Raw genomic sequence first — 13,915 nt, forward strand, 5'->3', positions numbered from 1 at the left:
ACCGCGCCGCCCGCGCCCCGCACCGCGCCCCGCACCGCGCCCCGCACCGCGCCCCGCAGCGCCCGCGCAGGTACGTGCAGGGCAGGCAGCTGCCTGTGCCATCCCCTCGGACTGTCCCCCTGCCTTACCTGTACCCCCCCCGGCTATACCTTCCATCCCATCCCATCCCATCCCATCCCATCCCATCCCATCCCATATCATCCCATCCCATCCCATCCCTGTACTGCCCACATCTGTACCCCCTACCTCCCGTCTGCACCTCTCTCATCTCCACCTGTACCCTCCTCACGCCTGTACCCCCCTCGTCCCCATCCTAAATGCCCCCACCCCATCCTGTATCCTCCCACCCCCCTGTGCCCCCCTACCCACTGCCTCTACCTCCCCGCCTGTACCCCCCACCCCTGCCTGTACCCACCCCATACCCCCAACCCCTGCCTGTACCCCCACCCCGTAACCCCCATCCCACCCCCCATTCAGCCTTGACGGGGGCACCCCACCAGCCTTGTTGGGGAGATAAACCCTGTAGCCCCACCCCGACTTGTTGCGTGTCCCCCCCCCAATTTCTCTGTGTGTGTGTGTGGCTCCTGCTGTGGGTGGGTGTGGGGACACAGTGGGGGGACCCCTGTGGCCCCCTGGCCTGCGGTGGGTGCTTGAGGGGGGGGAGTCTGTGGAACTTGCTGCAAACTTTGTGTGGTGCTGTCAGGTGCCTTCTGCACTTCCAGTTTTTTCTGCAGTTTTTTTTTTTAAAGTAGTAAAATGTTTTTTCTGCACCCCAGCAGGCCCATACACAGCTCTAATGGGGTGCTTGGGGGGCACCCCAACCCGGGGGCTGCAGAATGTGCACCCGCCCTCGAGGGGTTCATCTCTGGCTCCTGTGGGGCAGTGGGCGAAGGGTTTGGGGCATGTGGCCACTGGCAGCGCAAGGCTCCATCTGTGGGTGATGGGGGGCACCTCCGGGTGCTCTGCTGGGGTGCTGAGGTGGGATTTGCCCCCCCAGTGAGGGATGCTGGTGGCCTGGGAGGTTGCCCAGCTGGGCTCTGTGTGGGCAGGACCTGCACCCCCGGGCTCGGGGCGGCGCGCAGGGGGCTGTGCTCGTGCTGTCTGTCCGTCTGTCGGCACCTCCTGCAGCTGCTGCTGCCCGCTCCCTGCCCGCACTGTGGGAGGGTGGGTGCCAAGCCGCCAGCCCGCCTTGGCCGGAGGATCCGTGTGCTGGGCCAAGCGCTGGGCTTGGAGCGCTCCGGCAGCGGTGTAAGGTCACCGCGACCGCCGGCGAGGTGGCCCTGCCAGGGCGTGCTGGCTGCTGCATGCCAGGAGCCACAGGGTGGTGGCAGGAGCTGGACCTGGGGTCACCGAGCCACTCATCAGGTGAACAAATCTCCTTTCATGGGCACAGGAGGCAGCTGGCTCTGCAGGCATCCTGCTGCTGGGCATTCCGGGGGCTCTGTTGGACAAGGGACTCCTTGTCCCCAAGGGGATGCAGCGGCTTGGGGAACCCATGTCCTAAAGGTGGGTAGTGGCAACAGGGGACAGTGCCAGCTGCTGGCGTGGGTGACCCACACACGTGTCCTGGCAGCAGAGAGGGAGACAGGGTGGACACCACCAGCACTCCTCGTCCTTGCATGTGGGGCTGGCTGTCCCCATGCAGCCCCGTGTGTCATCAGGGTGACCGGGCTGGCCCTTTTTGGGGTTGTTTTCTGCCCACCAGGTGTGGGGACCTGAGGAGGGGTTGTGCCACCATGCCAGGTGGCCACTGCTGCCATCTGGCTGTGCCTGTCCACATACAAAGTCCCGCTGCTCCCCCCCTCCTGGCCCCATGCCATGGGGTCACTTCCCAATAAGTCACCACAGCTCTGTGTCACGGTGGGTTCGCGCTGCGTGTCACAAGCAGCCACAACACGAGGCTGGGGTCCCCCCATGGCAGCCCACCCTCTGCCCATGCCCTGCCATCCCTGCCAGCTGGGGAAACTGAGGCAGCGGGGCAGGAGGCAGCTTGCCCGAGGGACCCAGTGCCAGGGCTGGGGAGAGCAAACAAGATTCTTGGCACGGGCCGGCAGTGCCGCGCTCTGCCTGCAGGCAGGGTTGCTCTTTGCTGGGTGTGCAGTTTTGCTGCTGCTCTGCACCCCAGCTCTGGCTTCCTGGGGACTGTGCCCCTGTCCCCACAGGTGACACCACCTCACCTTGGCACTGGTGAATGGGGTGATTGTTCCCCCCAGGGGTGGCCGGTGCCCGGCGCTGTGTGTGGCGGGGCTGGCACAGAGAGCGGCTTGGCCTTGGCCCCCTGCCCGCTGCGGTGCCCTTTTCCAGAGGCAGCTGCCTGTGGGTACGGCTGGGCAGCCGTCCTGCCTGCGGGCTCGGCCAGGGCAGGACCCTGCTCCCCTGGGCCGCCGGGTCACCTCCGTGCAGGGTTGCAACACCCGGGGCCACCGCTGCCGTGAGCTTGCCGTTCTCAGCTCAGTGGTGGTTTTTCTCCCATGTTTCTGTGCCAGCTCCATCCCTAAAGCAGAGGAGGGGATGAGCAGGGAGCTGGTTCTCCCTACTCTGCCGAAAAGTCCCTCTGGGAGAGGCGCCCAGTGGCGTCACCTCTTGTAGAAGCGATGTGTCAGCTCCGAAAGCCCCTGGTTTTCCACCTTGGAGCTGTGTGCGGGAGGGGGCGGTCCTGCCCCCACTTCCCGGGCACGCGGGAGCCCTCGGGGTGCTGACATTCCCTGGTCCACGCTGGGTTCCGTGCATCCCTCCCCTCCCAGCTCGCTTGCCAGCTAATGGCGCGGCTTATTCCTATGGCTTTTTAAGTGCTTAATGGCGCGCGGGGCTAATGATGCAGCTCCCTCTGTTCCTGCCGCCTGGATGGATGGATGGATGGATGGTGTCGGATGGCGCTGCCCGAACCTCCGGGAATGGGGACAGGGACGAGGAGGGGCCCAGCCGGTGCCCCGTGGAGCTGGGGTTGGGCGCGGGCGTCCGCCTGCCTCTCCTCCCTCCCCTGCGCGGCTGCTCAGAGCAGTAATGTCACCATAAACGATATTTATCACGAGGTGATAAAAATCTATTTCCAGCGACCTCTTGGAAATGGCCCTCGTAAAACCAGGCAGCAGACGGAGGCAGGAGGCAGACAGCGGGGAGGGGGCATGGGCAGGGAAATGGCTGTAATCGGCCACGGAGCAGAGGCTGGATCTGCCGGGGAGCCGGCCCTGCCATTCCCGACCCCAGGAAATTGATGGCAGCCGTGAAGGCCAGAGGGCTGCCCGGGCACAGCTGGGCAGATGCTCGGGCATCCCAGGGCTTGAGCATCCTGGGATGCAGCATCCAGGCTGTGAAGGGAGGACCAGAGGGATTTTTGTCTTTAGGTGAGCGGGATCAGGGGGTTCTGTCCCTCAGTGACACCTGAGGGATCCTGGGCTGGAGCTGGTCCTGGAGCAGCAGACTGGGATGGGATGCTGGGCTAGCCAGCTTTCCCCCAGGCTTCCCAGCCATGGGGATGGCCCCCTCCTCTGTCAAGCACTGCTGGGTCACTCCAGTGCCCCCTGTGTCCCTTCTGGGGGGCCACCATCGGTCCCAGAGCCCCTCCAGCTCCATCCCTTCAGTGCCCATGGCCAGGTGCTGATTCAGCATCTCAACACTAATTACTGAGCCTGTAGTGGATCCTGGCTGTAAATTCTCCATCAGGAGTGGGCTGGGTGGTGGAAAACCTCCCTGGCTTCTTTCCCTGCTGACCTGAGCAGGGACCCGTGATCCCATGTAATTCATTGGGGTGCTGAGTTGGCAGGAGGTGTCTCATCCTCCCCCACCCACCTTTGGGGTGCACTGCCCACCAGGAATCCCTCCTTCCTGCAGAGGTCATTCCTGTCATGCTCAGCCCAGCTGTGTCCCCACTAGCATTAGGGACAGCCTGGGTGACCCCATGTCCCCCCTGCACCCTGGGTGATTCTGCCGGTCTGGGCATTACTGGGGGCTTTGCCAGGCTGAGGGGACAGAGGACACCTGGGCCACCTTTTTTGGGGCTGGGGAGGTGGGATTCGCTCTTCAAAATGGGGGCAGTGCAGGACCCCCCGTGTTGTCCCCTGAGGGAGGAGATTGTGAGGGAAAACAGCTCCCAGCTGCAGGGGCTAATCCGCTGCCCTGATGAAGAGACTTTAATCACTTAAACTAATTAACCAGGTGGGGCATTGGCTGGACACCCCCCACCCCCCCACGCCTGGGTGTCCCCTGCCTGGGGTGTCTGCCTTAGGGGGGGGACACGGGCTGGTGAGGCAGGGGCTGGCTGGGCGTGCAGCTCTCAGCCGTGGATCCTCACGGGGCTGTGCCAGGAGGGGACAGCAAGGACGATGGGGACATCCAGGACGATGGGAACATCATGTGCAGAGCCTCAACATCCCCGTGGAGGGACTCGATGCCAGCGCGGGGCTCTGTGCCCACCTGGCCGGGGCGCGCGGTGACACGGCGGGGTGTGTGTGGCAGGTATTATCCTGCATTAAAGTTTCCCCTTGCAGATGGTTCACATTTAATCTGCGGCTTAAGGCAGCGCCGGACCTGGCGGTAAGTCCGTCTTTAGATGGCAGGCGGGAGCCGGGAACGGGCGCTAAGCTGCCCGCGGGATGGAGAAGGGGGACACGGCGGATCGAGGGACACGGATCGAGGCCTTAATGCCACCGCGCCGCGAGCTGATGGGCCAGCCGGCGTGCGGCCCTCGCTGGGATTGCCGTGATGTGTCCCCCCCCCAAGCGGGATGGGGACCCCCAGATGTGTCCCCTCACCCAGCAGAGCCTTGCACCCACCTGGCTGTGCCTCCCTGCCTCGGTTTACCCCTGAGCATGCGGGGATTGGCCCGTGTGGGAATGTCCCGAAAACATGAGCCGCTGTGGGGTGGGTGGGGTTTTCCAGAGTGAAAAGTCCCTTGGGACAGCTGCTTTTCCCCATGGCAGGTATTTAGGGTGGTGGGGAGGGGACACTGGTCACAGAGCGCCCAGCAGCTCCGGAGCTGGAGGTGGGTGAGCTGTGCTGGGTGGTGGTGGTGTCCCTGAGATGGGGATGGGGAGCAGGGGCTGGGGCTGAGCAGCTGCATGTCCTTGTGGGATGTCAGCAGGATTTGGGTGACAGACACCAAGCTGCATGCCTCCCATACCAGCTCTGGGCCCCATGGTCTCAGGGGGACCTGGAGCCGGGGCTGGGGCGTGGTGGCAGTGGGAGGTGGGAGCTGCAGGGACATCTGAGGCCAGGGAGTGACTGCCCCAGCCAGGACAGTTTGTCTCAGTGTGGAACGGCAGCACTGCAGCTGTTAACTCTGGAGCCTAATGATGACAGCGAAGGCTCTGTGCTGCACAACCTTGAGGAAATCCTTGAGGATTTGAAAAAGCTGATTGTTCCCTGCAGGCCCGGCACCAGGAGTGGCAGTGCTGCTGCCAGCCCTGCTGTCCATGCATGGGTGGGATGCTCACATCCTCCCCTGCCTCAGTTTCCCTGCCTTGAAAGGAGGGTGAAGGCAACATTCCCCAGCCTGGCAGGGACTGGCGAACGTGAGCTAGAGATGTGTGTCCCCACAGTGGGACAGGGACCGAGCAGGATGCGGGTCCCATCCTGCCCAGCCAGCCTGGCGCTGGGGTGATGGAGGGATGATGAGCATGGAGGGGATTTTGTGTGGACGTGTGGAGCATTGTGGAACACTGCACTGCCCGGGCATGGGCTGCAGGTGCTGACATCCCCACCAGCCACGGCTCATCCCACAGCCTGGAGAAACTGAGGCACGGGAGGAGACACGGCCTGGCCTGAGCTGCCGGAGCAGCGAGCAGCCGCCGATCCCCACGCCCAGAGCCCCAGAGGAGCTCTAGGAAAAGCCAGGAGCAGGCGGCTGCGTGCCCCCCGCCTCCCCCTCCATCACCTCCCTGTTCGCTGGCGAACAAATGTCTGTTCTTGCAAAAAAAAGAAGTGACAGGGGTCGGCGCAGCGCTTTCCACATGACCTGCCCGGGAACAGAGGACGTCTTTGTTAATCCAGCGAGCTGTCAGTTCAGCCTCTTCACAAAAGGCATAAACCACTTATTGCTGCTCTCACCCCTGACCCCGGATCCGCCTGCGCGCCCTCCATTGGTGCCGTCTCGAGGAAGCTGGCAACAATTTCGGCTCCGGCTCCCCCTCCCCGCCGGCGGCTGCACGCGGGGGCCGCCGCTTGCCCCGCCGGCGTGGGGAGCCGCTGCGGGGGACCCCCCTACACACACACACACACACAGAGAGCACCTCCCCCGGCCGCATCTGCGCGCCCGCCGCCTCGCCTGGCAGCTGCTGCGAGGGGATGGGGGCTGCCACAAAGGGAGCACCTCCCTCCCTCTCTGCCTCCAGCCATCCCTCCCTCCCCGGGGCTGCCGGAGCAGCTGGCCGGAGCCCGCAGGCTGCGGAGAGGGACTGCTGGGTGCTGAGCGCCCGTGGCCCCCTGGCCGAAACCCCTTAATAAGAGGGGACAAAAGCTCTTTAGGGTCCCTGGCTGGGACAGGCTGGGACGGCGGCTTTAGCCAAAGCCGCTTATGGCCCGGCACAAAGCCGCCGGGAACAGCCCAGCTCCTCGGGGATGGCGTGGATGGGGTGATGCTTGTGCCCTGCCAGCCTCAGGGTGCCCGGGGGTCACACGGGGTGACAGCCGGGGGAGGGGGGCTGAGCACGTGCCACTCACCCTGTCCCCCTGCGCCCAGCACCCGGACCCCGCGGCGGGGCCGGTGCGCGCTGGAGCAATTAGATGCAGTCACTTTGGGGCTATATATAACCCAAATTGCTGCCTGCAGCTCGTTAGCTGCTGTCAGAGCCGCTGCGGCCGCGGCGCTGAGGTGGTGTCGCCGGGGGGGGGCTGGAGAGTGACGCGGGGACCCGCTGCTCCCGGGAATGGGGGCATGAGGGGGGCTGTGGTCGTGCTGGGGTGGCCACAGGGTCGCACCCTCGCTGAGGATGGGGTCCTGGGGGGGTTGTGCTTCACCCCATGTGCTTCTGCTCCAAGTGGTGCAGAGTGGGCTGTGGTGACACACGGGGGTCACGGCCAGGCCTGTCCCCCTGCCTGCTGCTCCCAGGGCTCGTGGCACAGTCTGGTGTGTGTGAGTGTGCTCGGGCATGGGCAGCCACTGGTGCATCCCTTGCCCGTGCCAGTGGTGTTTCCAGTCTCATCTGCCCTTGTGGCATTCAGCCTGACCACAGTCTCCAGCCCCTTCCATCCGTGCTGGTTCCCAACCGGCACGTCGCAGCTCTGCCGGCACACACTGGCCCCCGCGCCGGCGAGGAGCGCGGCACCTCAGGCTGTCTGGGGGCAGCTGCAAGATGAGTGCGAACATATTGTGTGGGCTCCTGGAGCAGGCGTCACGGTGTCGCTGCTGGAGAGCGAGCGGGAACCGCAGCCCCGCTGTGACAAACGGCTCCGGCACAGCCGCAGCCGTGCCCACGCGGGCGCCGCGGCACAGCCGGCACCGCTGCTGTGCTGGGACATGGATTGGGGATCCAGGTGGGCAGTGATGCTCATGGGCAGACCCTCGGCACACGGTGTCACCTGCCACCACAGTGACCCATCCCTCCAGCTGTTTGAATTTCCTGGGGGGCCACATCCCCATCTTGGGAAGGGTTAATGGCACCGTGTCTCACTCTGGAGCCTTTTGTTTCTTTCCCCTTTTTATTTTTTTCCCCTTCCCCTCTTTAATGAGGGGTTAGCACAGCTGTAATTGTAGGTTCCAACTTTCCGCCAGCAAACACGGCTGAGAAACTTTAAATACGGTGGAGATGCATGGACCCAGCCACCACCCCTCCTGTGGGCACCCATCAGGGCCAAGCCGTGCCACCAGCAGAGACCCCAGCTCCCCAGGGGGACCCCAGCCTGCTCTTGTGGGAAAACCCTGTGTTTTCAGGCTGCTGGGACAAGGATGAGGAGGGCAGAGGCTTCCTGGAGGGAAGAGCAGCTGGAAACGTCTGGGGGAACACACGGCAGGGGCTGTGCTGTGATAAAGCCCCAGCAGGAGCCGGGGGGCTTGAGGGCCTCAGCGACAAAGGGAACTGGGGGCAGCCTGCTCCGGCAGCCCTCAACACTCCAAAAACACCTTTTATCCTGAGCACCGCCTCCTGGGCCTGGGGGAGCTGGGGCACAGCGAGGGTTTGTGTCCCCCAGGCCTTCCAGCCGGGCGCTGGCGCTCTCTGCATCCCTGGGAAGTGCAGGATGTGGCCCCTCTGTGCTGGGCATTCTCCTCACCTCATCCCTTGCTCGCTCACAGGAGGTGGCACCGAGGTTGTGCCAAACCCCATCGCTGGTGCAGCTGTGCCGGTGCTTGCCGGGCTCCATGCCCACTGCCTTGCTGGGGTGATGCCAGCCAAGAGCCAAAGATTGCATCCACCCCCGGTGCCCTGGCTGCTGGCAGCACGGGGGTTTTCCGGGGTGCTGCCACCCGGGAGGGTGGAGGTTGGGGTGTTGCGGTGGGGGCTTTGCCGTGCCCGTGGCATTCCCGTGGGCGGCGTTTCCGTGGGCGGCATCGGCGCTGCGCACGCCACAGCCCGTCCCAGCAGCAGGCGAGGCACAGGGGAGGTGGAATGGGGAAGCCACGTTTTTGGGTGTCCCGAAGGCACAGGAAGTACGCTGGCGTGGCCTCCTGCCCTTTGCTTTCCCACCCCACCACTGGCATCCCAAAGCTGGGGGCAGAGCTGGGAGCTGCAGCAGGTATTTAGCCCAGTGATGGGAGCAGAAGGAATGTGCCCTTGGCAGGGAGGGACAGGCGTGGGGACACTGGGCATGGGGACACTATCCCCTGCCCTTGGTGCCATTGTGTTCCCAGACTGCCACACTGCCTGCCCTGGGCACCACACCAAGGGCAGGGGGGGCACCAGGTGACATGGCTGATGTGGGGTCTGGCAGTGCCTCTCTGTGTCTGTCCCTAGAGGCCACCAGCTGTATTTTGACCCTACTCGAGCTCTCCACGTCCTTCGTACCAAGAACCTGCTTGGGTAGAGAGGGGCAGATGTCACCCAGGAGGGGTTTGAGGAGTGTCATGCCATGGGGCCATCCCTGCCAGCTCTGGTTGGAGCCTTTTCCCTGTGGTTTTGTCACTTGTGGAGTTGGCCTGCGTGCCAGGTCCATTTCTCCTGTGTTAGTAACATCACATAACGATGTCACATTGCTGTCACCCCCTGCACACCTACCCCTGACCTGGATGTGCTTGAGGCTGTGCCCTGTGTCCCTGATCCCTGTTGTGGATGTCCTGGGAGCTGTTTCAGGCTTGTCCATCTGCAGGGTCCCTTGATGCGTGTCACGAGTGGGCCGGCCTCAGCTCACCGCCATTCAGCAGGCACAGATCCTGGTCCCCTCTCTCCAGCCCTGGAAAGATGTGGGATGAGCATCTCCCAGAGCCAGGAGGAGCTGAGCTTCCTCCCAGTGAGATGTGGGGGATCGGCCAGCCCTCCCCTCAAATTTCAGTGCTTGGTGGCAGAGCACCCTTCCCTCCCAGCTTCTTCCCAAGCACCTCAGGGTGCTGCTTAGCAAATTAGCACCCAAATCAACCCGCTCGCCTCTAATTGGGGGTGAGTCTTTGAGGACGTGGCTGGGGAGGAGGCCCCCCCTCCGAGGGGCTGCCGCCATGCTTTATCTGGGTGGACAGATCCCTCCTAATTGAGCAGATATTCCGTGTTCGCAAACAGATGGCTCCTTTGCATCAATTATTCCTTATCTGTGTAACCGGGGATGATTTGCTGACAGATAGCGCCGGGTGAAGTTAAAGCAAGGAGGCGGCCGGTGCTCCCTGCAGAGCCTGGGGGTCCCAGGGGACACGGGTGGTGAGGGGAGGTCGGATCCTGGCTGCCCTTGGGCAGGTGGGACCCATCTCTGGTGCCTTTGCATCTCAGCATTGCTTGGCAGGAAAATAGAAGGGATGGGAGCTGCTGGTGCTGCGGGGCTGCTGGGTGGGTTGGGGTGTGGGTCAGGGTCTGGGGGGGCTCCCTGGGGAGCAGGAGGGTGCCAGCCTTGGCCCAGCTGTCAAAATCCACCTTCCCCCCCAAGACTCCAGCCTGGTGCTTCCCAGCTGCGTCTTGCCCAATGCTGCTGCGACACGTGATGGGGAGTGATTAATGCTAATTAATGATCAGTTGCTCCGGGTATCAAAGTGCACCCCAGCCTTTTCTCATGCCCACAGGTAGGGGATTGCTGCCTGCTGCTGCCGGTGGCATTGTCCTGGGAGGAGGAGCAGTGGCATGGCCCTGAGACATCCCTGCCACCTCTAGGGATTCTACACCAAGCTGTCAGGGCTGGGGACTGATCCCTGGGCTTATCCCCTGCCTGCTGTGAAAGTCATCTTCTGTTAATCATTGGGAAGGAGAACAGCATCCCGCCATCACTGGGACAGCCGGTGGCACCCCGCCAGTTGGAGCTGGGACATGGTGGCACTCGAGGACTCACGGGATGTGCCAAGCACTCGCGGTTGTGCGGCGCTGCCATATGAATTCCATAAATTAAACCTTTCCAGGAAGCAAATGGTAAATTTATACGTCCACTCGTGTGCGTAGCTCGTTGAGTCTAAGGGCTTCCCAGCAAGACATCCACCGACCATCCATCTCCATGTTTATAGGAGTAATCCTGAGAAAAACAGGATCAACATAAAATCCTCACCGTGGCCCTAATGTCCCCAAATCAGGCGCACGGTGTCCCCGATGGATGTCACCTGTGGCAGGGGGAGGTCACCTGCATCCCACCATGCCCGGGGTGGGCGCAGCATCCTGTGAACCTGGGTTGTCCGTGTGTCTTTCCCAGAGTGGCACAACAGTTCTGGGATGAGCGTGGTGTCAGTGGCTGTTGCTTTTTTAAAGCTAAACAGGAGCGGTGACAGCCCAGGCTGTGTGCCCAGGCAGGAGGGTGACAGCTACAACAAACCCAGGGCCACAGCAGTGCCCAGGGGTCGAGGAGGGGGACTGTCCCCAAGCAAGGTGCAGCGGGAATGCCATCCCCATCCCAGCAGCACGTTTCCCTCGCCCGCCTGGCAGGGAAGGCGGTGGGGGGTTGTTGATCTCGAGTAAACACTGCCCGGTTGAGTAATCGGGAGCTGCCTAACCGGCCAGCTGCTGCCGGCGGGCGAGGGGACGCCGCTTTGATTCATGTCCTCACCCCCCTGCAGCCTTTCTTGTCTGGCTGTGCTGGGAGCCATCGGCCGGATCCAGCTGTAGCCCCGCGGCAGGGCTGGCGTGCGGCTCCCGCGCTGGCCACGTGCACCGGCCGGCAGGAAAACAAAAGCATCTTGTGTCTGTACGCCCCGAACCCCCCTGTGCCCCCCACCCGCGCCAGCGCTGCTCCGACAGGGAGAGGCAACAGCGCTGAGTGTCTGTCCTGCTTCTCTTCCAGGCGTCCTCTTCGTCCCTGGAGACAGCCGTCACTAAGCCTGTGGCCGGTGAGCCCCGACACCGGGTGGCCAGCGCTGGGGAGAGCCCGGGAACGGGCAGCACTGCCCCGGACATCGGCCAGCGGACGCCTTTGGATGTGGAGGGTGCGGACGCTGGAGCCACAAGTAGGTGATGGTGGGGGATACCAGAGGGTACAGGGCTGCCATTCCCAAAGGATGACCCCGTCCCACTGTGGGGTGACCATCAGCCCAGTGTGCTGCTTGGGGCTCCCAGTGAAGGCTCACGCCCAGCGGCTTGGGGTTGGGATCCAATACCCGCAGCCCCGCTGGGAAGGTGACCCCGATAGCTCCATGGTCCCTGCCCGCCATCCCCGGGGCCGTGAGTCAGGCTGTGGGCGCCAGGGAGAGCCGCGGTGTTGGGCTGGCTGTGTTGGGGAACCGGGGGGGCCCCCGGGGCTGGGATGGACCGCGGCTCCAGGGACTCGGCCGCCCCGTCCGTCAGGAGCAGCAGCATTTTTAGGAGAGGTATCATGCGTGCTTCCCGCCTGCCGCCTCCCTGGACCGGCCTGTTTGCCAGCCCTTCCCGGCGGGCGCGCCGGGCCGTGTTGTGCTGGGCCACGCCAGGCTCCTTTGATCCCATAACAGCCGCCGATGCCGGTTCCTGGCATTGGGCTGGGAAGAGCCGGGAACCGCAAGGTGCAGCGGGCAGGAAGCTGGGACAGGCAGGGAGAGCCAGGGGGCAGCCTGCAGGGCCAGGGGGCTGCTTGGTGGTGGGGATTTGTGACCCCTCACATTCCCTAAGAAGGACACTCCCCAGGATTGCAGTAGCCCACGTCACCCGTCAATCAGCCCCACGGGGATCTGGCCGTGGTTTGGGGACCCTGCAAGGCGCTGTGTCCCCCGGGGGGGCCAGGATGCATTTACAAGCTGCTCACAGCCCAGCCGGCAGTGGCGTGGAGGCAAGCTGGGAGCCGTGGCCTGGAACGGGCCCGCTGGAGTCAGCCCGGGATTTATTACCCTGCCAGTGGCTGCCGGGCAAAGGTGACAGTGACTAATGGCTTGTTACACGCCTGCCACATCTCATCTGTGCACCGCGTCCGGCTGCCGCGCTCCCAGCCCTGCTGTGCAGGCAGCCTGCGCTGTGTCCCATCCTGGGGGGGGAAAAAGGGGTGACCCCCCCTTTGCCCCTGCAGGGACCTCGGCCAGAGAGAGTGACAATGACAGCTGGACAGCTTGGCATGGAGACCCACACTGTCAGCAGTCCCTATGGCCAGGCAGAGCCAGGCTGGCATCCCCGGGAGCACCTCCATATCTTGGGGGTGGTGACACATCCCAGGGTGTCCTGGTGAGCCTTGTGTCACATACAGGACTTCCCGGTGCACAAAACCCCTTTGTGGTTGCCAAACCATGAGCCACTGCTCTGCCAGCACGGTGACAATCCCATGCCAGGGTGGCTGGGCTGGGATGCCGAGGGGATCCTGTGTGCGTGTCCGGATGGATGCTGACGGAACCACAAATGCATTCACCAGGAAAATTAAAAAATTAACAGGCATTGGCTCGCTCTAGATTAGTAAAGGCAGGAGATAAAAGCGGCTCTTTATACCTTGTGAGAATTGCTGATAAGGGCATTTGTTCCTCTGTATTCTTTAAAAAGAATGCAATAAAAATTTAAAATAGAACGGGAAAAGGGAGTTGGAGGGGGGGGAAGCACGAGGAGGGTGGGGGGGAAGCATGAGGAGGGCTGGGGGGGTGGCGGGCAGCAGCGGCACCGCAGCAGCACCGGCGTGGCGGGCACTAGGGCCTGTTGCAGGAAGAGGAGGAGGAAGGAGGGGATGCAGAGGTGAGGGTGAGCCGGGAAAGGGCTTGGGGCTGTGTGTGTGGTGGTGTGGCAGTTTGTTTGGGGACAGCTGGGTGTCCCTGTCATGGCCTTTGTCTCCTCCTGCAGAGATGCCAGTTCACGGCTGGCAGTGCCAGGATGAGATTCCTCACTGAAGCCTCCTTCTGGCCCGGGGGAGGTGGGGGTCTGGCCTGTCCGAGGCAGCCGAGCCTGTCCGGCGCGTGGAGCCAGCTGGCGTGGCCGGTGAATGATGGGCAACTTCCTCCTGTGTGAGTGGGCTGAGCCCCACCCCACTCATGTCACTGGTGTCCCCAAGCCCAGGTGATGGTGGCACGGCACAGGGCTGACCACCACCATCCCCACCCGGGGGGGACAGTGCTGTTCTCATTCCCACTCCTGGTGCAGGGGGTCCCTGGGGCACTGGGGTGCCCCGAGGGGAATACCCCTTATCTCTGCAGGGTCTGGGCTCAGGACCACCCTGGGTGCTCACTGTGCTGGGCCAGGCTGGCACCCCTGAGCCTCCCAGGGTGTCTTGGAGCAGTTTTGGGGTGGGGGTCAAAGGCCTGGATCCCACCCCAACCTCTGGCCCCCATCAGTGCCTGGCACAGGCATCCCCTCATCTCTACATTTGGGGAGAGGTCACTTGTGGGGTCATCAGTAGTGACACCCCCCTCACCCTAATTCTTGGCATGCTGCGGAGGGAGGGAGACCCCGCGGGACCCCCCGCATCGGGGGAACCCCCATCCCAG

The 13,915-nt window shown here is 63.5% G+C and overlaps 1 protein-coding gene across 1 annotated transcript in view; it reads left to right on the top strand.

Annotated features, from left to right (window-relative positions):
- GSE1 (Gse1 coiled-coil protein) overlaps positions 1-13,915 on the top strand; it is a 99,124-nt gene that overhangs the window by 22,691 nt on the left and 62,518 nt on the right. The window contains 1 exon segment of the mRNA XM_039558342.1: positions 11,332-11,494. Coding sequence (XP_039414276.1) covers positions 11,332-11,494 — 163 coding nt within the window.

This window comes from Corvus cornix, chromosome 11 (assembly GCF_000738735.6).
Source record: "Corvus cornix cornix isolate S_Up_H32 chromosome 11, ASM73873v5, whole genome shotgun sequence".
Taxonomy (NCBI): Eukaryota; Metazoa; Chordata; class Aves; order Passeriformes; family Corvidae; genus Corvus; species Corvus cornix.